Here is a 27,193-nt window from a genome sequence, read left to right on the forward strand (position 1 = left end):
ATTTTTAAGAAAACATCAAGCATAGTTATTTTAGAAAATCTCATAATTTTAATATCTGAGCCTTTTATGGATCCATTTTCTGTCACCCTCATTCATGGTGTCTTGTTTCCTTGTGTAATTACTTTGTGAACTGCTCATTCGCCTTGGAAAACTATTCTGGCAATTCTTTGAGACTTAGGATGAGAGTCCTATCAGAGAGGACTTGCATTCTGTCAGGCATTTAGGGAACTCTACCAGTCTAGTTTAATCTAAATGTACAACATGAGGTTTCTGTAACATGCAGGGGGTGTGGACTTCAGTCAGATGCAAGGGCTAGCTTTCAGCAATAACTTCTTAGGGATTTTTTTTTTTTCCAACCCTGCCTACCTAAAGCAACTTTTCTTGCAGTGCGCTCGTGGTGCAGTGGTAGATTTACCGTTGATTCATCCTCATCCTGAAGTGTAGCTCTTTGGGGGCCTGCTTTATTGACGGAGGGTCTTTGATTTCTGTTTACCATGTCCTGTCAGGCCCTAAAAACTGAAGCTCATAGTCCCCAGGTTTGGTAAATGCTACAGGACAAAACCACCTTTAGTGCTTGGTTCTTTCTCCAGGGTCCCGTTTTCACTTGGATTTTGATCTGGTCATTTCTTACTGTCCTGTTAGATCATTACTTCTAAAACAACAATTAAAAAAAAATACTCATTAGTTTTTGTTGTTTTCAGTGGTAGGAGGATCAGAATTAGCTAGCTTGTTAACATTTCTGGAAACAAAATCTTCTGGTGATAAAATACAAAAGAAGCTTTTGTCAAAAGTTTGAGGCTGCTGATTTGGACGGAAGATTCCTGGGTTTTCTTCTAAATCTTCCCACATCACACGGTCAGATTTCTTAATTTTGCTTCCTAAACTTCTGTTTCTATATCCAAAAGAAAATAAAATTTTAAATAGCCACCAGTTTTGGAATCTGCATCAGTGAAGTCTGCAGAATCTTGTTAAGAAGGACACAGCAGGCCCAAAATGAAGTCATTTGTGTTAAACCCTACATCAGCAAACCAAGACTAAATGCCCATCCTTTATTTAAATTAAATTCTAATCAGTTGACGTACAATTCAATATTAGTTTCAGGAGTAGAGTTCAGTGGTTTATCATTTACATATAACACCCAGTGCTCAACATCACAAGTGTGTTCCTTAATATCCACCACCCGTCTGTCCCATCTTCCACCCACCTCCCTCCATCAACCCTATTTGTTCTCTGTAGTTGTCTCTCATGACTTGTCTCCCTCTATTTTCTCCCCCTTCTGTAAGTTCATCCATTTTGTTTCTTAAATTCCACGAGTGAAATCATACAGTGTCTTTCTCTGATTGACTTAGTTTACTTAACATAATACACCTAGCTCCATCCACATCGTTGCAAATGGCAAGGCTTCATTCTTTTTGATGGCCGAGTGGTATTCCATTGTATACACCGCATCTTCTCTATCCATTCATCATTCGATAGGCATTTGGGCTCTTTCCATAGTTTGGCTATAGTTGATAATGCTGCTATAAACATAGGGTGCATGTACTCTTTCAAACGTGTATTTTTGTATCCTTTTGGTAAATACATAGATAGTACTGCAATTGCTGGATCATAGGGTAGTTCCGTTTTTAGCTTTTAGAGGAACTGCCATGCTGTTCTTCAGAGTGGCTGTGTTCCCACCAGCAGTGCAAGAGGGTTCCCTTTCTCTGCATCCTTGCATTCAATTCCTGTTGTCTCCTGTGTTAATTTTAGCCATTCTGACAGGTGTGAAGTGTTATCTCATCATAGTCTTTTGATTTGTATTTCCCCGATGATGAGTGATGTTGAGCATCTTTTCATGTGTCTGTTAGCTATCTGGATGTCTTCTCTGGAAAAATGTTTATGCATGTCTTCTGCCCATTTGTTAACTGGATTATTTGTCTTTTGGGCGTTGAATTTAATAAGTCCTTTTTGGATTTTGAATACTAACCCCTTATCAGATATGTCATTTGCAAATATCTTCATCCATTCTGTTCTGTAGGCTGCTTTTTAGTTTAGTTGATTTGTTTCCTTTGCTGTGCAGAAGTCATTTATCTTGTTGAAGTCCCAGTAGTTCATTTTTGGTTTTGTTTCCCTTGCCCCCAGCAACGTGTCTATTAAGAAATTCCTACGGCCTAAGTCAAGGAGGTTTCTGCCTGTGTTCTTCCCTAGAATTTTGATGGTTTCCTGTCTCACGTTTAGGTCTTTCATTCATTTTTAATTTATTTTTGTGTATGATGTAAGAAAGTGATCCAGTTTCATTTTTCTGCATGTTGCTGTCCAATTTTCCAAACACCATTTGTTGAAGAGACTGTCCTTTTTCCATTGGATATTCTTTGCTGCTTTGTCAAAGATTAATTGGTCATATAGTTGTGGGTCCATTTCTGGGTTCTCTCTTCTATGTGTCTGTTTTTGTGCCAGTACCATATTGTCTTGATGACTACAGCTTTGTAATGGAGCTTGAAACCTGGAATTGCGATCCCTCCAGTTTTTTCTTTTTTGGAATTGCTTTGGTTATTTGGGGTCTTTTGCGGTTCAAATTTTATGGTTTGCTTGTTATAGTTCTGTGAAAAATGCTGGTGGTATGTTGATGGGGATTGCATTAAATGTGTAGATTGCTTTGGGTACTATAGGCATTTTAACAAGGTTTGTTCTTCCAGTCCATGAGCATGGAATGTGTTTCTCTTTCTTTGTGTCCTCTTCAATTTCTTTCCAGAAGTATTGTATAGTTTTCGGAGTACAGATCTTCCACCTCTTTTGTTAGGTTTTTTCCTAGGTATCTTATGGTTTTTGGTGCAATTGCAAATGGGATTGATTCCTTGATTTCTCTTTCTGCTGCTTCATTGTTGTCATACAGAAATGCAGCAGATTTCTGTTCATTGATTTTATATCCTGCAACTTTGCTGAATTCATGTATCTGTTCTAGTACTTTTTTGGTGGATTCTTTCAGGTTTTCTACATAGAGTATCATGTTGTCTGCAAAGAGTGAAAATTCGATTTCTTCCTTGCCAATTTGGATGCCTTTTATTGCTTAATGTTGCCTGATTGCTGAGGCCAAAACTTCCAGTACTATGTTAAATAGTAATGGTGAGAATAGATACCCACATCTTTCCTGACCACAGAGGAAAAGGTCTTAGTTTTTTCCCATCGAGGATGATATTAACTGGGTCTTTCATACCTAGCTTTTATGATGTTGAGATATATTCCATCTATACCTACTTTGTTGAGGGTTTTTATCAAGAATGGATGCTGTATTTTGTCAAATGCTTTTTCTGCATCTATTGACAGGATCATATGGTTCTTATCCTTCCCTTTATTAATATTGTGTATCATGTTGATTGATTTGTGAATATTGAACCACCCCTGCAGCTCAGGATTAAGTACCACTTGAACATGGTGAATAATTCTTTTAATGTAATGTTGGATTTGACTTGCAAGTATCTTGTTTAGAATTTTTGCATCCATGTTCATTGGGCCTATTGGCCTGTAATTCTCCTTTTTAGTGAGGTTTTTGTCTGGTTTTGGAATCAAGCTAATGCTGGCCTCATAGGAGGAGTTTTGGAGTTTTCTTTCCATTTCTATTTTTGGAACAGTTTGAGAAGAATAGGTATTAACTCTCTTTTAAATGTCTGGTAGAATTCCCCGGGTGAGTGATCAGCCCAGGACTTTTTTGTTGGGAGATTTTTGGTTACTGATTCAATTTCTTTGTTAGTTATGGGTCTGTTCAAATTCTCTATTTCTTCTTGTTTCAGCTTTGGTAGTTTGTATGTTTCTAGGAATTGCCCAGTTTATTGGCATATAATTTTTCATAATCTCTTATAATTGTATTTCTGTGGTGTTGTGATCTCTCCTCTTTCATATGTGATTTTATTTATTTGGATTCTTTCTCTTTTTGATTAGTCTGGCTAGGGGTTTATCAATTTTATTAATGTTTCTGAAGAACCAGCTCTTAGTTTCATTAGTCTGTTCTACAGTTTTTAAAAATTTCAATATCATTTATATGAGCTCTAACTTTCTTTCCCTTCTGCTGGCTTTAGGCTTTATTTGCTATTCTTTCGTAGCTCCTTTAGGTGTAAGGTTAGGTTATGTATTTGAGACTCTTCTTGCTTCTTGAGGTAGGCCTGTATTGCAATATACTTCTCCCTTAGGACTGTCTTTGCTGCATTCCAAAGGTTTTGGACTGTCGTGCTTTCATTTGTTTCCGTGTACTTTTAAAATTTCGTTAAAAATTTCCTGGTTAACCCATTCATTCTTTAGTAGGATGTTCTTTAACTTCCATGTATCTGTGCTCTTTCCAAATGTTTTCTTGTGGTTGACTTCAAGTTTCATAGTGTTGTCATCTGAAAATATGCACAGCATGATCTTCATCTTTGTGTACTTGTCGAGGGCTGATTTGTGACCCAGCATGTGATCTATTCTGGAGAATGTTTTATGTGCACTGGAGAAGAATGTGTATTCTGATGCGTTAGGATGAAATGTTCTGAATATATCTAAGTCCATCCAGTCCAGTGTGTCACTCAACCATTGTTCCTTGTTTTCTGCTTCAGGGATCTGTCCGTTGCTGTAAGTAGGGTGTTAAAGTTGCCTACTATAATTGTATTATCATCAATGAGTTTCTTTGTTATTAATTGATTTATATATTAGGGTGCTCCCAAGGTGGGGGCATGAATATTTACAATTAGATCTTCTTGACGGATAGAACCCTTAGTTATGATATAATGCTCTTCTTCATCTGTTGTTACAGACTGGTTTAAAATCTAGTTTGTCTGATATAAGTATGGCTACTCCGGCTTTCTTTTGACATCTATTGGCATGACAGATGGTTCTCCATTCCCTCACTTTCAATTTACAAGTATCTTTAGGTCTAAAATAAGTCTCTTGTAGGTAATATATAGATGGATCTTGGTTCTGTTTTTTTTTTAAAATCCATTCTGATACCCTGTGTCTTTTGATTGGCACATTTAGAGTGATTATTTACATTCTTGATCTTTCTTTTGGGGAGAATTCCTTTGTCTTCCACAATGTGGTGGGGTTTCTTTTTTTTCAGCTCTAGTTGTTATTTCTTGGGTGTTCAAAATGATTTTATGTTTATCTAGCTGTGTTCAAGGGATGAGGCAAGCCTAGGGTCTCCCTCCTCCTCCACCATCTTAACTCATTGCTCCTTAATGCCTATTCTATCTGCAGTTTCAACCCCTCAGGAATGAAACATTTAACCAGTCATTTTGAAGTCACGTGGCCAGCACTAGTGAAGTGTTCCACGTCATAGGCCCTTCTCTTCCCCTTAGGAGAACGACCTTGCCTTGACACAGTGCATTCTTTGCTAGTAATTTTTTTCTGCCCCCTTTCTGCCTTTAAAGAATGTTGACTTCTCTAAAGCTCCGTGGAACTCCTTTCTCTGGGATGCTGCCTGCTTTCCATGAATTGTTTGATCTTTAAATTTACTCAGTTGAATCTTTATTATTCAACAACCCTCGAGAGTTGAGTTAAAGTTATATTTACTTTGCCTTGTTACAAAAACAATTGAAGGTGATTAAAATCTTAAAATTCCTAAGAGCACCACTAGAAGTTCTAAGAGAGATAAGGGCATTTGGTAGAGCCTTGAATGCTATCTCTGCTCTGCAACTAACCAGAGTTCTCAGTGTGGAGTCTGTGGAACAACCTGCTAAGCTCTGTGCAAATTGTTTATTTGCAAATAAGAGTTTTTCTGCCAAGAGAGTACATAGCTTTAAGGAAATTCTCAGAGGTCTAAGACCCAAGAAACATTAATAGTTAGTGAACTACATAAAAAAAAAATTGTCCTTTTTATACCTTAGTTTTTTAATCTGTATTTTGTTTTATTTTTTTATTTGGGGCTTTTAAAATTTTTATTTTAACTCTAGTTAGTTAACATAGCTAACATAATTCTAGTTAGTTAACATAATATACAGTGTTATATTAGTTTTGGGTGTACAATATAGTGATTCAACAATTCCATACATCACTTGGTGCTTATGACAGGTGCACTCCTTTTTCCCCACCACCTATTTACCCCCCCCCCCCACCTCCCCTCTGGTAACCACGTTTGTTCTCTGTAGATAAGAGTCTGTTTCTTGATTTCTCTCTTTTTTCTCCCTTTGTTTTGTTTCTTAAGTTCCACCTATAAGTAAAATCATATGGTATTTGTCTTTTTCTGACTGACTTGTTTTGCTTAGCATTATACTATACTGTCTAGCTCCATTCATGTCATTGCAAATGGCAAGAATTCATTTTTTGATTGCTGAATAATATTCCAGTGTGAGTGTGTGTGTGTGTGCGCACACACACCGCATCTTTATCCATTTATCAATCCATGGATGGACACTTGGGCTGCTTTCATATCTAGGGTATCGTAAATAATGCTGCAAAAATTTTTCTTAATTTCTCTTTCTGCTGCTTCATTATTGGTGTATAGAGATGCAACAGATTTCTGTACGTTGATTTTATATACTGAAACTTTACTGAATTTATCAGTTCTGGCAGTTTTTTGGTGGTCTTTTGGGTTTTCTATATAGAGTATCCTGCCATCTGCAAATAGTGAAAGTTTTACTTTTTCCTTACCAATTTGGATGCCTTTAATCCTTTTTCTTGGATGATTGCTGTGTTTGTCTGATTGCTAGTACCATGTTGAATAAGAGTGGTGAGAGTGGACATCCTTGTCTTGTTCCTGACCCTAGGGGAAAAGCTCTCAGTTTTACACCATCGAGGATGATGTTCACTATGGGTTTTTTATATTAGGCCTTTATTATGTTGAGGCATGTTCCATCTAAACCTACTTTATTGACTTTTTTTTAAGATTTTATTAATTTATTTGAGAGAGTGAGAGAAAGCATGAGAGCGGGGAAGGTCAGAGGGAGAAGCAGATTCCCCACTGAGTGGGAAGCCTGATGCGGGACTTGATCCTGAGACTCCGGGATCACGCCCTGAGCCAAAGGCAGACACTTAACTGACTGAGCCACCCACGCGCCCTGAAGGTTTTTATCATGAATGGATGTTGTTCTTTGTCAAATGCTTTTTCTGCATCTGTCGAAATGATCATATGGTTCTTATCCTTCCTCTTCTTGATGTGATGTAACATGGTGATTGATTTGAGAATATTGGACCATCCTTGCAACCCAGGAATAAATCCCACTTGATCCGTGGTGAATAATTTTTAAATGTATTGTTGGATTCGGTTTGCTAGTATTTTATTAAGGATTTTTGCATCTATGTTTATTAGGGATACTGGCTTGTAGTTCTCTTTTTTAAAAAGTGGTGTATTTTCCTGGTTTTGGACTCAGGGTAATGCTGGCCGCATAGAATGAATTTGGACATTTTCCTTATCTATTTTTTGGAATAGTTTGAGAAGAATAAATAGTAACTCTTTTTTAAATGTTTGGTAGAATTTGCCTGTAAACCCATCTGGTCAAGGACTTTCGTTTATTAGGAGTTTTTTGATTACTGACTCAATTTCTTGCTGGTTATTGGTTTATTCAAATTGTCTGTTATCTTCCTGTTACAGTTTTGTAGTTTCTGTGTTTCCAGGAAGTTATTCATATCGTCTAGGTTATCCATTTTGTTGTCATATACTTTTTCATAATACTCTCATAATTGTTTGTATATCTGTGCTGTTGTTGCTGTTTCTACTCTCTCATTTGTGGCTTTACTTTTTAAAGTCATTTCTCTTTTTTTCTTTGTGAGGCTGGCTAGAGGTTTATCAATTTTACTGATCTTTTCAAAGAACCAGCTCCTGGTTTCATTGTTCTGTCGTTTTCTTAGTTACTGTATCATTTAATTCTGCTCGAACCTTTATTATTTCCTTTCTTCTGTTTTGGGGTTTTGTTTGTTGTTCTTTTTCTAGCTCTATTAAGGTGTAAAGTTAGGTTGTTTGAGACTTTTCTTGCTTCTCAAATGAGGCCTGTATTGCTATAAACTTACCTCTTAGAACTGCCTTTGCTGCATCCCAAGGGTTTTGGACCACTGTGTTTTCATTTTCATTTGTTTCCGTGTACTTTTAAATTTATTCTTTGATTTCCTGGTTGACCCATTCATTGTTTAGTAGCATGCTGTTTAACCTCCATGTATTTGTCATCTTTCTAGATTTTTTCTTATGGTTGGTTTCTAGTTTCACAGCATTGTGGTCAAAACGATGCACGGTGTGACTTCAGTCTTCTTGAATTTGTTGAGGCTTGTTTTGTGGCCTAACGTGATCTATTCTGGAGAATGTTCTGTGTGCACTTGAATGTGTATTCCGCTGTCTTAGTATGAAATGTTCTGAATATATCTGTCAGATCCATCTGTTCCAGTGTGTCATTCAGAGCATTGTTTCCTTGCTGATTTTCTGTTTAGATGATCTGTCCATTGACGTACCTGCAGTGTTAAAGTGCCCCACTGCTATTGAATTATTGGCTAGTTCCTTTATGTTTGTTATTACCTGTTTTATGTATTTGCGTGCTCTATGTTGGGTGAATACTTAAAATTATACCTTCTTGGATTGTCCCTTTTATCATTATATAGTGTCCTCTCATTTCTTGTTATAGTTTTTGTTGTAAAGGCTATTTTGTCTAAGTATTGCTACTCCAGTTTTATTTTGCCATCCATTTGTAGAATAAATGTTTCTCCATTCCCTCACTTCAATCTGTCTTTAGATCTAAAAGGAGTTTCTTGTAGGCAGGACGTAGATGGGTCTTGTTTATTTTATCCATTCTGTCACCCTGTGTCTTTTGATAGGGGTGTTTAGTCCATTTACATTCCAAGTAATTACTGATAGGTATGTATTTATTGTCACTGTATTTTTTTGTGTGTGGTTGTTTCTGAGGATTTTCTCTGATTTTTTGTCTTTCATGGTTTGCTGATTTTCTTTAATGATATATTTAGATTTCTTCTCTTCATTGCATATTTATTAGTGGTTTTTGATATATGGTTACCATTAGGTTTGTATATAAACTCTTTTGCATATAGCAGTCAATATGTTAAGTTAATGGTTGTTTAAGTGAACCCATTCTTTACTCCTCCCACGTTTTAGGTATATGTTGTCATGTTTTACATCCTTTTGTGAGTTCCTTTACAGATGTTTTAGAGAAATATTCATTTTAACTGCTTTTGTGTTTCCTACCTTTATACTGTCATTTTTGGTCTCTCCTTTCTGCTCAGAAGAGTCCCCTTTAATATTTCTTGCAGGGCTGGTTTAGTGATCATGAACTCCTTTAGTCTTTGTTGTCTGGGAAACTATCTGTCCTTCTATTCTGAATGATAGCCTTGCTTGATTAAATATTTTTGGCTGCAGATTTTTCCCATTCAGCACTTTAAATAGTTCATGCCACTCCCTTTTTGCTTGTTAAGTTTCTGCTGAAAAAGCCCTTGATAGACTTATGGAGTTTTCCTTGTAAGTTACTGTCTTATTTTGTGTTGCTACTTTAAAAGGTTTTTCTTTGTCACTATATTTTACTAGCTTAATTACAATATGTCTTTGTGTGGATCTGCTTTTGTTGATTTTTGGGGGGGGGTCCTCTGTGTCTCCTAGATCTGGGTGTTTCCTTTGCCAGATGAGGTAAGTTTTCAGCTATTATTTCTTCAAATAATTTTTTCCTCCTTTTCTCTCTTTCTTCTGAGACTCCTATAACATGAGTCTTATTACATTTGATGGAATCACGGAGTTCCCTAAGTCTACTGTCATTCTGCATAACTCTTTTTTCTCTTTTGTTCAGCTTGATTACTTTCCATTACTCTGTCTTCTGGCTTATTAATTTATTCATCTTCTTCCAGCCTGCTGCTCATTCTATCAAGCAGACTTGTCATTTATGTTTCTTAAGCCCTTTATCTGTGCTATATTATTCCTTATCTGTGTTAACGGTCTAATGATGCCTTCCACTCTTGAGTCCAGTATCTTTATGAACATTACTTTAAATTCTCTATCAGACATGTTACTTACATCTTTCGCTTGGATTTCTGCCCATTGCCTGTCCTGTTCTTTCACTTGGGACAAGTAACTCTGTCTTCTCATTTTTTCCTAAGTCTCTGTGCCCATTCGTGTGTGTCAGGAAAGTCAACTGCATCTCCTGTTCTTGAGGGCGATGGCCTCAGGAGGAGGTCCAGTAGGGCCGTGCCATGTGGCGTCCTGTCCCCAGGGCCTGGCGCTTCTGGGAGTGTCTCCGGTGTGTGCTGCGCGCGCAGCTGTTGTGTTCTGGCTGCTTTGCCCTTCAGGCCACTCATCTGCAGTGTCTGCCTTTGCCTGTTGTGGGAGCTGTTTGGCTCCTGGCCTGAATATGGCGTGTTTTAACTAGGTGTGCTCTGGTCTGTTTGTGAAATGAGACCAGTCACCACCACTGTCAGAAGCGAGGCTCCACAGAACTCCCATATAGGTAGACACAGTGTGAGCAGGAGTTTGGGCAAGTCTTTTGGTGGAGGGGGCTGGCTGTGCTGGGACTGAAGTAAGCACAGCTGGGAAGGGTGGTTGCCCGACAGCATTTGGTGGTAAGGCTTGGGGTAAGTAATTTAGGTAGGGAGAGTGGATGCTGCGCTGGTTCCCACGGGAGGTCCTGTGGTTAGGCTGAGCGGTGGCAGAGAGAAATGGCAGTTCCTTTGTTACCAGAAAGGTCTCCACAGATTTTGTCTCTCTGGGATGTGCTCCAAGATGAGCAAATAACCTCCCCACAATGTGCCCCAGGTGCTCTTCAGATCACTGTTTCCAAGTTGACGTTCATGGGTTGTTTGACTACATTCTCTCCAAGAGCAGCACAGTGCCCTTGTGGCTCTGTATCAGCCAAGCCCGCTGACCTTTAAAACTCCAGGCTTTAAGTCCTGCTGGTTTCAAGAACTTACAAAATTTGGCCCTTCTCACTTTTGAAGCCAGTTGCTGTGGGGATTCATTTTCCTGTGTGCTCTCCTGTGTGTTAGTCTGTCTCTAGCCTTTCTCCTCAACCACAGCTCCCTCCCCACCACATTGGCCACAGTCCATTTCTCTCCCAAACTGCATCTCCCCCCTTCCCACCTTCTTCAATGTGGCTTCTATTCCTTTGGTTGTAGAGTTTGTTCTGCTAGTGTTCAGGTCAATTTCTGGGGTATTTAGGATGATTTGATAGTTATTTTATTCATGGGATGAGGCGAGCCTAGGGTCGTCCTACTCCATGCCATTGTCCAACCTCTGGGGTCTAATCTATATTTTGATTAAACACCTTGTTTCATGAATGTACTGTAATGACTTTTCAAAAAGACAGTAATATGTGAACATGCTTTGAAAGTTATCAATCTTTTAAAAAAATGGTAAAATGTTCTTTTTTTTAATACTTAGTAAAATGTTCAGGGTATCAGCGTTACATAGGGTACCAAAACATTACAGAAAAGTGTTTATCTTAATGACATTTATTCAACAAAGATTTGTATGTCTACTGTGCGCCGAATGCAGGAAAGAGGGACGAGTAAAACACCACTGCACACATCCTACACCACAGGACACAGACCATGGACTGCAGCTGCATCCGAGAAATACACTCAGTACCTATGGAGCCTAGAGGAAGGGCGTATGGAGTGAGGGTGGCAGATGAGTGAGCTGCTGAATGCTTCTTGGAGGCGTTATCACCTAATCACCTAAAATGAGTCGGCCAAAGGAAGGCATTGCTGACTGAGGAGTCAGCATGAGCAAAGGCAGAGAAAACAGAACACAGTGTATTGTGAGCATGTGTGCATGAGTGTGTGTAAGGTAGAGCAAGTCAGTTAATCCTGGCACAGAAAATGAAAAGTAAAACAAGAGGCTGTCTGTGTCTCGTGGGCCAGATCAAGGAGGGTTTTGTGGGTTAGGCTGGATTCTGAGCATTATTTTGGAGGCTAGAGGGAGCTTCAAATGTTTTAAGCAGGGGACTGAAACTACTGGATTTTGTTAAAACTATCCTGGTAGTACAATGGGAGGGGAGGGACTGGGATAGGAAAACTAGTTAAATTTTTTTGGCATTGTTTCAGAAGAGATTTGCAAGTCTGAAATGGGAGTCTGAGGGAAGACAGGTCATAACATTTAGTAGGCAAATTAACAGGACTGTGAGTTTGATCACATGTGTGGGGTGGGAAATCTCAGTTGGGTGGCTGGCTGAACCCCCAAATGAGGTAGATCTTCAAGAATATGCTAAGTTTGGACCTGCTGTATTTGAGTAGCTAGTACCCGGGTGACAAGGCATCACAGATAGAAAAATTCAGAGATCTGGGCTGGAGATATCAATGCATAGCTTTAGTAGATAGGTGACAGCTGAGACCAAGAGAATGGCTAAGATCAACCAAGATGAATGTGGAGATAAATGGGACAGGACAACATTTAAAAGGCTTAAGTGTGTGAAGAAAAGCCCAAGAGAGAGAAGGGGCCCCCATCATATTACAACATGGACAACAAAGGAGTAGTTTTAATTATTAGCAGTTGCAAATAGAGGCAAGATCCTCTGGTAAGAAAAGAACTAAACACACTCAGGTGGCAATCGAGAGGTCACTATGTATGAGGGATGAGGACCAGATGGGATAAACACGGAGTGAAGCGGTAATGCGCACAGCTTGAGAACTCTGGATATGAATGGGAGAAGGGAGAGTAGAGCTAGTGTTATCAAGGGACTTAGTGTTTTTTTAAAAGGATGAGAGAAATAGGAACATGTTTGTTTCTGAGGAGAGAGTAACTGAAAGTCAGAAGCTGAAAATAAAGAGTTATTCCCCCCCGCCCCCAGCTCAGAAATCTGGTAGAAATCTTCAGGCTACTCAGGAAGACCTCATCAGAATTAAACTTGTAGCCAGTTAATTCATCAGGATTGCTCATAAGCACAAGAGCTAACCCATCTTAAGTTAAAAACTATGTCTTCCCGAAGTCAAAGAAGTAACAGCTCAGTGACCAATTACAGAATAAAACAAAAAAAAATAAAGTTGGTGAGGATAACTTTTTAAATTGAATTTTGTTGTCAACAAAGAATGGCGCTTCATTTCTCCGGGATGAATATAAATCAGTGTAAACCAAATTGTGTTTTTCTGCAGAGACAATGCTATAAACCAGTAGAAAAGTCAGCTGGCAGCTTCTGCTCAACAAGAGAGTAGCCCAGGCCCTGTAGCATGGTCAAAGCCCCCTGTCACCTGTGAAGACTCGTTAAGTCACCAAGAGTCTTTTCTGTCAAGGCGAAGGCTCAGTTACACCTGTGGTAGTCTACAGGCAAATCTCCTGATTATCAAGGACCCACTTCTATGTTCACTAGATTTTGGTGAAGTTGGTAATTTGATTCTAAAATTCCTTTTGAGAACATATTTCTCTTTGCTAGAATAACCTGAACAAATATTTTCGTAAGTTTTAACAGAACAAAGAGCTGTGAACCAAATTAAAGATGGAGTTGTCTCGGGGAACAGGTAACAATTAGAGAAACTTAAAACAGTCATTTGAAACGAGGTGGGAAGAACCAGACTACATGAGAGGTGACTGGTTTTATTTGGCTGCAGAATGCTTTGGCTGCTCTTTTTAAAAAACTAAACAAAATGTAAATCGTAAAACGTTCAAAACAAAACAATTTCAAAAATGCATTTAAAGGCTTGAACACTTGGGCCTGTGTCAGTGGAAGGCGTGTTTGTAGCACGCTAATGAAATCAAGAAATTTTTTATCGAGATTATTCCTTCCCTTCATTCATTACGTCAACAAATATTGACTGAGTACCTGGTAAAGGACATCAAACCTTTGGCAATACACAAAGTGCTTTTTATCGGTTTGTACTTGTCCGGGTGTGCGTGGACACTGGCTGAGCTCCTCCTCTTGCGGGCTGGCCTGGGTCGGGGTCTCACTGCCCCATCCCTTTAGGCGCACACCACTCACTGCTGCAGCCTCCTCCTGACCTCCCGGCTCCTTCCCTTCCTTCACTGAACATGCTGGTGGTGCCCGATACAACTTCTGCCATCTTTCTGGATGATTTTAGTGTCCACTGTCCAACCCAACTGCCCTGTCAGGTTTCCTGATCTTGTTTTGTGTCTCATGATCTTCTGCATTTAGCCACTGCCAAGGTCACAGCTTGCAAAGTACGACACCGTGAACTTGCTCCTCTCTGATCATTAATCCAAGCATCCCGGTCTGTGACTAGTGTTTCCTGTCCTTTCAAACCTGCCTGTTCCAGCAACTCCCAGCAGATCAGAGCTGCTATCGGCCTGTCCATCCTGCCTTCCCAGGGCTCTGTGGCTCCTCCTCATGTCCTTACCTACCCGGTTTAGATATGGAGGACCATTATTTCAGCAACTATTCTATCAGCACCCCTTTGTTTTAGCAGACTCATCTGCCACGCACCACGTACCTCCCCGTCCTCTGTGTAGGGTGCTCCTATGGAGGGAACAGAAGGATCACAATAGGCCAACTCTCAAGTTCTCAGTCACCAGACAGTCGGGTCCTCCACAATGTCCTACAGTCCTACTATGCCTCAGGTCACTTTACTCTCCACAGAAACTATTTTAAAACCTCCTTTTTCAAAAGCCCAATTCCCCTTGGTCTCTGACTTCACAGAGAACACCACGGTCTGCGTGTGCACCTACCCCGTTCCCATCTGAAAGCCTGCCAGTCTCTCCACCAGTGCTTTGGACCCCATCATCTTCCACCCTCTTTGGACCCCAACACCATCACAGATTCCTTCTGCTCTGTTATCTTCAACTTCTCCCTCTTTCCCGAGTCCTTTTCAGATATAAAGCAGTAGCTAAAAAGGGAAAGGAAGACACATTGTTGCCTCACTTCTTGCCTCCTTTTCACATCCAGAATTTAGAGTTTTGTAAGGCAGCTGCCTGCTGCCATGTACTGCGTCTCCAGCTGCGGAGGGAATGTTTGTAAGCTGCTAGTTATTTCCAGGTTCAACCCAGCTGATGCTCTTACTCCCTCCTCACTCTACTTGGTCTCTCAGCAGCATTCGACACCGCGCAGAAACACTGCCTTCTTTCATCCTTCCTTTACTCCTCCGGCTTTCCTTTCATCTCTTTAGCTACTACTTGTCCGTCTTCTTTGCCGTAGCTTCTGCCACTTAACTTTTTTGGAGCTCCTCTGGGTTTGCCCTCAGTCCTCTTTTCCTGTTCTATCCTCCAGCAGAGATTGGCACATTTTTTCTTTAAAGGGCCGTAAATTTAGGCTTTGTAGGCCTTAAGGTCTCTGTTGCAACCTCTCCGCTCTGCCCCTGCAGCATGGAAGCAGCCGCAGGCACTAATCAGACTCATGCACGTGGCTTGTTCCGATCAAACTGCATTTACAAAAACATAGTCTGTCTCCCTAGAGAAGTACCCTTTCCTGTGTCTCTCATGACCAGCTATACATCAAATTCATACCTGGAGACCCTCCAGTCCCCAAGTCTGTATATCGAACTACCTAAATCAACCACATTTAAATGTCTCTGTGGCATCTCAGATCTTTACCTAGGAATTGTGCCCTTTCCCCCAAATCTGGTCTCCCTCTAGTGTCCTTAGTAAGTGGCAGTGCCATTCAGATGGCTGCACAAGGCAGAAAACAGAGGAGTCGTCCCTGATGCCTCTCATTTTCTAATTCTTTGAATTGGAGGAATTCCTAAAAGAGGGTAAATCTAGAAATGGCCAGTATTTGAAGCACACAGTCAAATTTAACATTTCACTAATAGAAGCTAAACTTTATTTCCATATTTATTACATGTTTATCTTTGATGTTGTATACATATTAGACTTAAACATACAACTTGGGAGAAAAGCTGGACATTCTCCACTGAATGGGTTAAAAAGGAATGTAAAACTATAAAATACTTGTTTAAGTGTTGAATTCTGAATTATGGCAAACAGAACAATAATTACCTTGCCATTTTTCTCTTTCTAGTTTTCCAAGATGAATTTCATTATTTTCGTAACATTTATTTCAAGAAAGGAAATTAGGGATAATCATTAAAACCATCTGACTTGAAGTACAGAGTACAAATAAAGAGTCTTCAACACAGAACTCCTACCTTCTATTTAAAATACAAATACTTCAGGATATTGTGAATCGAGAGGGATTAATTGACGTCAACTGCAAATCTAATGACTTAAGCAAACCCATACATGCCATTTGCTTTTGTCTGGAAGAGTCAGGCTGATTTAAAGGTGACACAGAGCAGAATTCTCTTTGATAACTATGTCAACCATTTGCTACTCAGAATGGGATGGCCAAATATTAAGTGCTTAGTCACAGAAATTCAGATTAATCAGTTCCAAGTGGCTAACGGAATTAATCATCCCACCCCCTCTCTAATCTATGGCCATGTACTAACGTACAGGTTTTAGCATTCACTGCTAAGTTTTAAAATAACACTGCTCTAGCTGCTCTGAAACTGCTGAGATTCACAGTACACAATACTCTGTGTAGTAGAATTCCAATGTTTAAACAAAATCAAACTTATAGGTGGTTATCAAAGTTATTTGGTAATAAATATGGTTTTTTAATTCTCTATAAGCCCCTTAGCACATTTTGTGAAGACAGCTGTGTTTTTAATAGTACTAATTTTTACTTAGATACATTTAAAAGAATCAGCTTATTTTCCACCAGGAACTACAGGATGAAAACTCTTCAACAAGTGTTTAGAATCACCTGCAAAAACCATGTTCTTTAAGAGACGTTATTCTACTGATAAATACCTTTCTCATGTAACTGTTTAGGACAGATGATTTATGGCTTTTCAATTTTTAAAATTTCACATTTAATGTCATGTTGTTAAAGCTTTCAGAATCGGTCTTCCAAGATCAAATTCTTAAATAAGAACAGAAATGACAAAAGACAAGCTCCTTATCAACATTTCTCTTAAACTTCAAGGCACACACTCCTTTTCTTAGACCCCAAGGGTCGACAAACTTTTTCTGCAAAGGGCCAGGTAATAAACTTTTCAGGCTTTCTCGGTCATATGGTCACTATGTAACTACTCCATTTCTGCATTGTCCTGAGAACACAGTCATAGACATAGACAAGTCATTTACAAAAAGGAGAGAGCAGTCTGAACTTGGCCTGTGGGCCATAGTCGGCCAACTCCTACCTTAGAACAGATGTAAATAGAATCATGAAACAAATTGACTCAGAACCTAATCACTCTAGAACATTTTGATGTTGAACACTTTGAATATAGCCAACTTACGACTCTTGGTTAAGATTCTTCTATTCAAACTCATATCATCATGCTTTAATTTATCCTCATTTATGAACTTGCTTGAGCATTATTTACTGAGGGATTCAGTTTAAAATTAATTAATAAATGATGTCCATACAATTTAATATCCAATTTAATTTTTGAAAAACTTAATGAAAAATATAACAGAATCAAAACATTTAAAATAAGTACACTCACTACCCATTCCAGTAATTCATTTAAGTCATATCAACTATAGAATAGGAAAAATAAATTCAGAAGTGTAATTACTTTAAAATACACTACTTCCACTTTTGTTAATATTTTACATTTATGTATATATTCTATAGTGGAAGCAGAAATTCTCTCTAAAAACATCTCCTTAAAATCTTGAGGTGCATGTTAGAGCCACAGGCAATATCTGACATATAAAATTGCAGTACAGGCCTTCAGATTTGGCATTTCACTGGTACAATACAATGACCAACGTATAATCACTGTACAGTGCCTAGACATTCCAGTAAGAACCATTATTTTCTTTAATGTAGAATGATTAATACATATTCTACAAGGGGCAGTGAGGTTAGTAATTCTATAGGGTATGTCCCGACATAATTTTCAAATTGTACAATAACACAAACAACTCTGTTAAGGCCATGTTTTATTTGCTGATTAATGGACAAAAGGCAATGTAATTTATTTTCAAGTATTTTCTTGAAAGTCTGTGCTCATAAAAATCATGAAAAGTTGGAAAGACTGTTAAATCACTGAAACTTTAAATATATCTTACACAATCTTGTTTGTACAAAAATACAAGTTAAATATAAACATAAAGCAATCAATGATAATTTTATGCAAATCTGTTTTATGTGATCTTCAGTTATATATAAAAGTTTCTGGGTTCTGTTATTTGTGAAAAGATCGATACCAGATTGAATTACTATCTATTGGCAAAGGGCCCTAAAAAGCTTACTTTAGCATTAATCCTTTACATGGTTAAGTGCATTTCCTAATTTGAGATCACCTAAACACTGGAAAAAAAAAATGAAAGGGCAGTATGTCCATAAACCAACAAATAATTTGGCTGTAATGTATCATAAAACACAAGGAACCCCCACACATCTGTACAATAAACATTACATACTCACACGCAGGTGTGCAGGTGCGTGCATGCACGTACACACACACACACACACACGCAGTCATAAAGCCTAATGAGGTGCTACTTCCAGTTCGATATTCAGCTCTGCGTTTTTTCGTATTTCATCAAATGAATAGCTTTTTGTCACCTTCCCATTCTTGAAGACCGTATGGAGAAGATCCTGCACAAACATAACAATACTAAGATGTAACGGTCATATTAGACTATCAAGCACAGTACTTCAGAATGCTTTGATGAATCAGACTGACTAGTCAAATAGACGTCCGATGGTGTTCAGATTATGAAATGACTTGGTGGAGCAGGCAGAGCGCATGGCAGTATCCAAAAAGGCTATGTAAAAATATTTAGCTTTCAAAGCAGCAATGATCTAAATATTCTTAAAATTTTTCCTTGAAGGGAAAACAACCCCACTAGCTGATCCATCTCTGTCTTCAGGTAGAAGATGCTTGTTGCTCAGCTGCCTGGAAGAGTCATGGCTGACAGTGAGCAAGGGAAGCCTGCCAGACCTTCCCTTGTTCCTAGACAACAGGTTCAACACTGATTAAACTTACCAAACCCTGGAATTTAATAAATTTCCTAGTCACTGAGTTTTGGACTAAAAAACAAGAAACCAAACCAGAAACAAAAGTAAGTATTGATTTCTTGATGAATGCACAGTGACCGATTTAAAAACTGTGTATACTGCAGAAGTGACTGATACATGTAATCCATTTGATCTATGCAGGGCTACCAACGGCCGAGATTAAACCTACACCCCCTTTTGAGTCTGGTAAATAAGGAACTATCCGCCTGCCTTCAGTTTCTCTTTAAAATACCCACAGACATAATCTGTCATGCCTAAGTTTTCCATCAAGATTGAGGTGCATGACCTTTCATAAAGTTAAGTACTATGAAAGAATGGTGATTCCTACTCTTAAATCAAAATGCCACTTAGGATTATAATTGATTACTGCCTCAAACGTTCTAGAGTATCATCTATATACTCTTAAAATCAGTGCCTTTTTAAAGTCAAGTTAGGACTGCGTCTTAAGTGACTCTAGTCCATCTGGAATTCAGCAAACTCTTGGGAGCTATAAGAGTGAAGTGAAGGTTACCAAAGCCCTACACAGCAGGCTAGACCTAAAAGTTTAGGGACTAATACTTTTCATTAAAGACAAGAATATCAGATATGGTATTAAGAATCATAGTGATGTGTAAACTTTTTTTTTTTTTGGTACTACTTCTGAGAACATGAACGCTCATGAGTAGTTGCCCTCTACAAGTGAATGTTTTCAATCCAGTGGCTTAAAATTTTGTAACTTCTGAGTTCACAAATATAAGTGTACTTCTGCATGTTAAGGACCATTAGATCACATGGCCCACTTCAGCACAATATTAATTTTTATAGTTTGGTTGATTTGAATCAGAAAACTTGGTTAAGTCTAGGTTTCACCAATTATTATAATGCCATCAGAATCCAGTCCTGAGCTTTTCATATCGTAAGATAACTAAGATAACATAATTTGCTTTTTTTTTAATAAGCCCAGATTTGCTCTGAGAATCACAAGACTAAAGAAAACCATCTCGACTGGATTCTGTTAAGTTTAAAAAAATGCAATTATCTTTAACATCTCAGAATTTGGACAGCCCTTCCTTTATTAAAATTACCGAAGTTTTACTATAGCATAAATAGCTTCCTTTAAGTATTCTTGGCTATTCCTCTTCAGAAATTATTTGCTGCTAAATTGGCAGTAAGAGTAAGATCAAATACACAAAACCTTGTTGAAGATATCAATCACTACCCTGTGGGTCACTACCTGGAAGAACTTTTATCTTTTTTTTTTTTTAATGTTATAAAGTTTTTCACCCATTGTATGCACAAACTCACTTATGATCTAGCCCCTTCATCTAATTTTGGTAGGCTAGGTCAGCATTTGTACACTTTTTACAACAAAAGTACTTTGTCCTTCAAGAAAAAATTTGTTCTGAAAATTTAAAAATACAACATAAGAGTCCCCTTTAATTTGGAAAGCTAACCTACTGTTAAAAAAAAAAGATCAGCATAGATAACATACATGACCGTATTCCTCAAGGTCTCCTTTTCCTTCCTCAAGTGTAACAAAATTCCCTGCTGGTGTCCTATGTAAAGATAATCGACCCTTTTTGGATCTTTTGTTGGGATCAGCAACTGGGTCCTTGAAGACATTAATCTGGAAGAAAGAGAAATAAGGAGACTACTCAATTGCCATTAAAGAAGAAAGCTTATACATAATTCGTACATAAACTTCAGGTACTTTTTGGTATAACGAAACAAATCTACATCCAGCTTTTAGAAGTATACCTCCAGCCAGTGTTGGAGGACACAGTGTTCTGTTACGTACGTACGAACAAAATCCAAGTCTTGAATATCCTTCCTTACCACTGTAGATACCTACTACTCTAGCTGTAGGAAGTCGCTGAAGTTAACATGTGACCCTTCAGGGATCTTTCATATTTTGAATTACCCTTAAGTGACTCAGGTACAGCACATGCATGCTGCTGGGGGGAAAATAACTATGTCAACTGTACATTATCTGTGGCAAGGGAACTAGGATTTTTACTAAGGTAAAGGCTTCCATTCCATTACTTGATAACCTTTCCTTTTGTTACTTTAGTCTTTGTTACTGTGAAAAGCAAAGAGGATCTAGAGAACCTGAAGAGAACAGAAGGTTTGTTTAAAGATCAGAAAGGTAGGAGGCCAACATAACATAAGCAAGTAGTGAATCAACCCCAGAACTTTCCAAAGACGGGCAGAATGAGGTAAAGCAGGGAACCAGCCCAGGTGTCCTGAGGAGATCTTAGTCTCCCCCACTCCCACCTTTGGATTTTATAGATTCTCAAGAGTCTATGAAGGGCCAGGGTGACTGCAGTTCAGATGCCTGAAACAGGCACGTTGGGTTCTCCTGTTTTAAGGCTAGTCGAACAGGATTCTGGTATCACAACTCCAGCTTCATGCTCCACCTTCCTAAACCACTTGACAGTGCTTACACACTCACTTATCTTTAATCTGTGATGGCTAGGTGAGCTGACATTCCCACTTGAAATGGGTCAGCTTTTGGACTCAAAAGTGTAATACTGAAGCTGTAAGAAATGACTGGACTGCCTCATCTCTCAGATGTTATTTTTCCTCCTCTCTCCAAGTCCTGTCTCTTTTCTTTCCTTGTTTAGAGTCAAGGTCAGTGGTACATGACAACATATTATGAGTTTAGGACCATATCCTTTGGTAGAATGCAGGTATTCAATGCAATAGACACAGAAAGAAGTTACTAACGGGTGTGGAAGTCGGAGGACATACCCCAAGGCCGTTGGTTACAACGTAACTACACTTGAAGGAACAATTCAGGAGATCTCTCGTTAACTTCTGTAGCAAAGCTCCACCAGAACCGAAGGCAATGTTTTCAATACTCCATTTTTTTTGCTTCATGCCTTCTACAATCTAGAGGATTAAAAAACAAAAACTAAGTGATCTGAAAGAGGAAGGTTATTTTCCCTGAGCCATACTGATGAATAAAAACATCCTAGAGCCATTTTGTAACACCATACATGGTGAGGTAAGAGTAAGGCCTATAGAGTTACACTCCAAATTTTCTCTTTTAAAAGAAAAGGTGTAAGTGTGAAAGGAGGGGATTTCATTCCAAGCGCCTGCATGTGTGGTGTTTCCACCGTGACTGTGGTTAGGGTTGGGGGAATGAAAGATATGAGGGAATGAGAAACAGCTGGTGAGAAAACATTTCAAGTTTCGTGTCTATCACAAAAGGGGATTCTGCCTCTTTTCCTAAGTAAGTAGACTGATTCCGGTATACAGAAACCTAGGGCAGGGTTATATCATCAACTCCATGAGACGTTACAGGGAAGACTGACCATGAAGAGCCAAGTTCAAGAGTGAGGCTGACAGGGAAGTCTGTTGTTTGTGAAGTTAAGTTTTTCATCATTTTCAAAATTAAGGCGTCTAGTGTATGTAGAAAGCAAAACTGCTACAATTCCTTTTCCTGCTTCTGAAAACTTATTTCAACCCCCTCCAAGATGAAGAAAGCAGGTATTCCCCTCTAGGTCACACAACACACAAGTGCATCTGCATTAACAGACTACTCATCTCTGACCAAGGCTGCACCAAGGCCAAAGAGTATCTGTCTCGATATTTAACTTCTTGTTCGTAAAGTTAAAAACAAAAAACCAAACCTCAAGTTGATTCTCAAAATTTATTTAAAAAAAAAAAGAAAACTGAAGAGTTTCAGTTTTTACAGGGAAGTTCACAAACCCGACTGAACAAGCTAGCTGACTGCCGGGTGTGAGCCATGGGAAGGACCCTGCGCTGATGGGCTCTCTGGAAATGGCACAGGCCCCTCCCTGCCCATGATTTTTCATGTAAAAAGGGGAGAAATGTGTGTGAGGGCACCTGCTAAACTGGCTAAAGTGTAGGTATGGGGAGCAGCTCTTAACCGATACCAAGGTAAGAAACCTTTAATTTAGCGGAGCTAAGGAGACAAGAGCAATTAAAAATGCCCGCTGAGATCTCTGTACTCAGGTCTTCCTTCTCACTGCAGACTTCTGTCTTCCTTCCTTTTCACAAGAAAGCCCCTAACATCCCCACACCAAATGTCTTAGAGTTGTTTGGGGAGTTTCCACTTTCATTTAGGTAAGGCAGTTTGGGAGAGCTGGTGAGAAAAACCCTCACTTCTGTAACTGCAAGAGATCTGTTCCAGAAACCTTGCTCTGGAACTCTGAATGCACATCACCACAGAACTACACTTTGTTATACGCCATAGCTCTTTCTTTTAAATGGATCTTTGGGACACAAACTAGTTCCAATTTGGGTACTGACCTTACTCTCACCACACCAAAATTCTTGCAAACAAAAAAATCCTTTGGTAGACTTGTGGGTGCTAGCGGAGATGGATGGACAGTAAAACACCAGTGCTTAACAACAGCGGACAGTGTACAGCATGGCATCAGTGACAGCCTTCATTTTTATGGAGTATTTTAGGTATTAAAGTTATAGCACTTTAAAAGCTTATTTGAGCAAAAAGGCAAAAATGTTAAGATAACAGAGGCTACATCTACCAATAGTGATGACAGTCAATGCTTAATTTAGAAGAGGTGACAAACCATTCTGTACTTTCCGAGAAAGCACATAGTAATACCACTGGAATTTCATAGTCTATTCCAATAAAACACACCTTTTCAAGCTGTGTCTAGACTTTTCATTTTATATACAAGGAAGTGTTCCTTAACTGGCATTTTCCTGTTTCATAGTGACACTTCATTAGTCACAGCATCAAGGATGCCCAATGAGGACAGAGAGTAGTAAGTGTGGTCTGGCTGCTACATCTAGACTTGTATTTTCTCTTCCTTATAATTTTCTTAATATTTTCTTTTCTCTAGGTTATTTTATTCTAGGAATATAGTGTATAACACATAGAATAGAAAAATATGTGTTCACTGACTTGTTATTGGTAAGGTTTCTGGTCAATAGGCTATTTGGAGCTAAGTGTTGGGGGAGTCAGGAGTTATATATGGATTTCAGACTGTGCTGGGTGGAGGGGGTATCGGCACCCCAACCCATGCATTATTCAAGGATCAACTGTGTTTATAAATAAGCACTTAACAGAAAAGACAGGATCATAAACATTTATGAAAAGAATCAGAGCTGTACTTAAATTATTAATGTGCTATTTATCAAACTGGTAAGGAACTTGATTGCTTTATTGAAACTTTAATATAAAATACATACCTCTTGTAAGGTATTAATATCTACTCCGTCCCCTTGAATAATTCGAAGATAAGGTGGCAGCAACTTGTAGCCCTTTGAGTTCTCAGTAACAGGGAACTTCTTACCCAAAATATCCAAAACCTGTAGGGGAAAATACACACCCAACATAAAATAACTAAAACTGAAAAAAAAAAAAAAAAAAAGTATAGAAGCTTTCCACAGTTAAAAAAAAATGACTGCTTTCTAGACAATCTTGAGAATATAAAAATGGATCAAATTACTTAAAAAGTTTTACAACACTATATACAAGCCTTCTAAAATTTAGTCTCAATTCCTTTTGATTATATTAGAAACAGGCATGCTATTTTTCTGTCATGTCAATTTATACCATAGAGTTGCTCAAAATACAAGTTTTCTACTTCCCATCTTTCAAATTGTACAGATTCAAGAAAAAAAATCTTTAGGAAATTAAAACAGTAAATATAAGTGAACAGAGTGGCCCAGTCAAAGCATGCTGGGCCTGTGACCCAGAGGTCAATGAATCAAAAACAGTAAATACCATATTTTTAATAGGTATATAATACATCATTTGACAAACCTATAATTATGATTTGGATTTATTCTGCCTATGCCCAACAGTTTGTTTGGCTCATTTACTTTTTAGATTTATTTGAGAGAGCGCAAGCATGAGCAGGAGGGGCAGAGGGAGAGAGAGAATCTGAAGTAGACGCCGCACTGCGCGAGGATGCAGGACTCCATCCCGCGACCCTGAGATCATGACCTGAGCCGAAATCAAGAACTGGAGGCTTAACCAAATGTGCCACCCAGGTGCCCAGTTTAGCTTCTTTCATCTGACAGAACCCAAGTATGAATCCAACCGAATTACAAACCTCAAGGAAATTATCATCTACAAAGCTGAAAATGAAGCGTATACAACCCAAGTTTCTCTGAAGTTCTCATTTAAAGGTGATACCCATTTTTTAAAGACAAACTGCATATTATGCAAATCATCCCACTCATTCATTGCCTACTAAGTTTTAGAACAGCTGAAATTCCTAAACACTGATCTAAAATTTCTCAGAAAGCTTGGTCAGAGATACAAAGACCTACCAGACACATATTTACCCCCAATCACTCCTTTTTCCTAAATAAAGATTTTACCAATGAGAAAATTCCATATTGATGACTTGGTTTATTCTTAACTAGGTCAGTACATTTTTATTAGGTAACAGGGAAAACATGAAACCTGTTAAGTTTGCTAAAACCAAATCTGTTAGTATTTCAGACTAAGACCTTCAAAATGGCCTGTCACTGAACGGGATAGGAAAAGACTTCCTTGGTTCTATATCCACCTTTCTCAAGGGGTAAGTAATTTATCATCTGATCACTTAGCTGGGAGAGTGTGGTAAGAAAGCCAGAAAGATCTATGTTGGACACTTGGCATATTTTACATGTTGTGTGACCTTTAGCAAGTTATTTTAACCTAAGCCTGTTGTTTTGTCTATAAAAAAGAGTACTATTTATCATAAGGTCTTCATAGAGATTAAATGACACAGCTTAAGTAAAGCACCTAACACAGTATTTTTCTAGTGGTAGGCATCAAATAACCTCTTACTAATGATTTTCAGAGAAGGCAAACTAAGTCGACTTACTGAACGCTAAAAAAAAAAACCCAACAAAAACAAAAAAAGAAAAGAAAAAAAATGCAGCAACGCTACATTGAGGGTCAACAGTATCTCCAAAGAATCACTACCTGAAAAGTATTTTCGAGTTCTTTTTATTCCATGTCACCTTGCATGTATTTCTTCTGCACTAAAAACTTCAAAGGTATAGCAATGATTTGTAGGTAAAGAAAAACCACAAACTTGATAACCAAATCACAGGATTAATTTAATTTTCAAGCAGAAAATATCTGTTCGATGTTATTATCTATTTGATGATACAAAAATAACCCCAGAACTGTGGGTATCCTTGGACAAATTTATTACTCTCCCTGGGCTGCAATTCTAAAATAGACAGTTCTGAAATGGCATGTGCACAAATGAAATTAAAACAGTCCTGATATAGCTCATCTACAGGCATTTTAATAATCAAGTTATGTGTTAAAATTTACCTTTAATACAGTGTCCAGAGGATTTCCAGAATCAGGTCTGATTATTAGTGGTGCCTCTGTACTTCTTGACAGTATTAAGTGTCTTAGGTCTTCACCCCATATTTTTTCACATGCGTTGTAAATGTCATAGCTATCACTGACCACAGATACAGGCACTGATGAAAACTGTGTTACTATATGTTCAAAAGCATCTTTTTCACGGTCTTTCCCCCAAGCTGTTATGGTACTAGGAAACAAAATGAAAACAGAGATTTACTTAGGCAGACACATTATCTATTCCTGAATCACATCTCATGTACTATATTTACACCATCAATCCCACAAAGAAGGTGAGTGAGCTTAATGAATACACATCATAAGGTTCACTGACTATTTGGGGCACACCACCCCTTGGCTGATGTTTAAGACTATAAGAAATCTTATTCCTGTCCCATAGTTATTTTAACTCTTAAAGTCATAGTCACCCAACTTTTTTTGTATTCCTAAACCTACTCATTTAAAATCAGTTCACTAGGGGTGCATGGCTGGCTCAGTCAGTAGAGCATGTGACTCTTGATCTCAGGGTTATGAGTTCAAGCCCCATGTTGGGTGTAGCGTTTACTTAAAAAAATCAAATCAGATCAGTTAACTACAAAAAGCCCCTGCTGAATGCATGCTGTACATTATGCCAAGATGTCAGAAAGAATGGACACATATTCCTATTATTTTGCTAGACAATGCAAGCATTTGGCTCCCTTCTGTGAATTTTCAAAACCATACACCAATAATAGCAGGGACAATATGTCTTTTTCAACTTTAAAAATCTTAAAGGCAATTACTTAGGCAATTATTTGTACTGTACCATATATACGTATAGTCAGCTAACCCTTTACTGGTTATATCTTCAAATTGCCAGTAACAGGCAGCCATTTATTTCATCTATAGAGTATCCACTACTAATTAATACATACCCAGGGAATGTAAGAATTTTAATACTTAGCTTGGGCAAAACATAATTAAGATGGGAAATAAAATGTGAGAGTTTCTATTAGGCAAAAACTGCTGATTCTTCTTATTGACTAGAATAATATGTAACAAGTACTTCTTGGTTAAT

General features: G+C 38.4%; 1 protein-coding gene and 1 long non-coding RNA gene across 10 annotated transcripts in view; one reads left to right on the forward strand and one right to left on the reverse strand.

Moving 5' to 3' along the window:
- Positions 1-27,193, forward strand: part of LOC148110420 (uncharacterized) — a 191,319-nt gene that overhangs the window by 155,268 nt on the left and 8,858 nt on the right. For 6 of the 9 annotated variants that reach the window (XR_015724046.1, XR_015724045.1, XR_015724049.1 and 3 more), the window contains 2 exons: positions 18,695-18,886; positions 24,652-25,351. This is a non-coding gene — a long non-coding RNA (uncharacterized LOC148110420). The remainder of the gene's footprint in view (positions 1-18,694; positions 18,887-24,651; positions 25,352-27,193) is intronic. The other 3 variants (XR_015724048.1, XR_015724050.1, XR_015724047.1) reach the window with 1 other exon arrangement.
- The window catches only part of NAMPT (nicotinamide phosphoribosyltransferase), a 39,111-nt gene continuing 27,511 nt past the window's right edge, over positions 15,594-27,193 (reverse strand). The window contains exons 7-11 of the mRNA XM_045793449.2: positions 26,101-26,326; positions 24,009-24,128; positions 21,573-21,713; positions 20,314-20,448; positions 15,594-18,419 (exon numbers count right to left, since the gene is read on the reverse strand). Of these exons, the coding sequence (XP_045649405.1) occupies positions 18,309-18,419; positions 20,314-20,448; positions 21,573-21,713; positions 24,009-24,128; positions 26,101-26,326 (733 nt within the window). The 3' untranslated portion in view covers positions 15,594-18,308. The remainder of the gene's footprint in view (positions 18,420-20,313; positions 20,449-21,572; positions 21,714-24,008; positions 24,129-26,100; positions 26,327-27,193) is intronic.

This window comes from Ursus americanus, chromosome 3 (genome assembly GCF_024610735.1).
Source record: "Ursus americanus isolate L20-20 chromosome 3, mUrsAme1.1.p, whole genome shotgun sequence".
Taxonomy (NCBI): Eukaryota; Metazoa; Chordata; class Mammalia; order Carnivora; family Ursidae; genus Ursus; species Ursus americanus.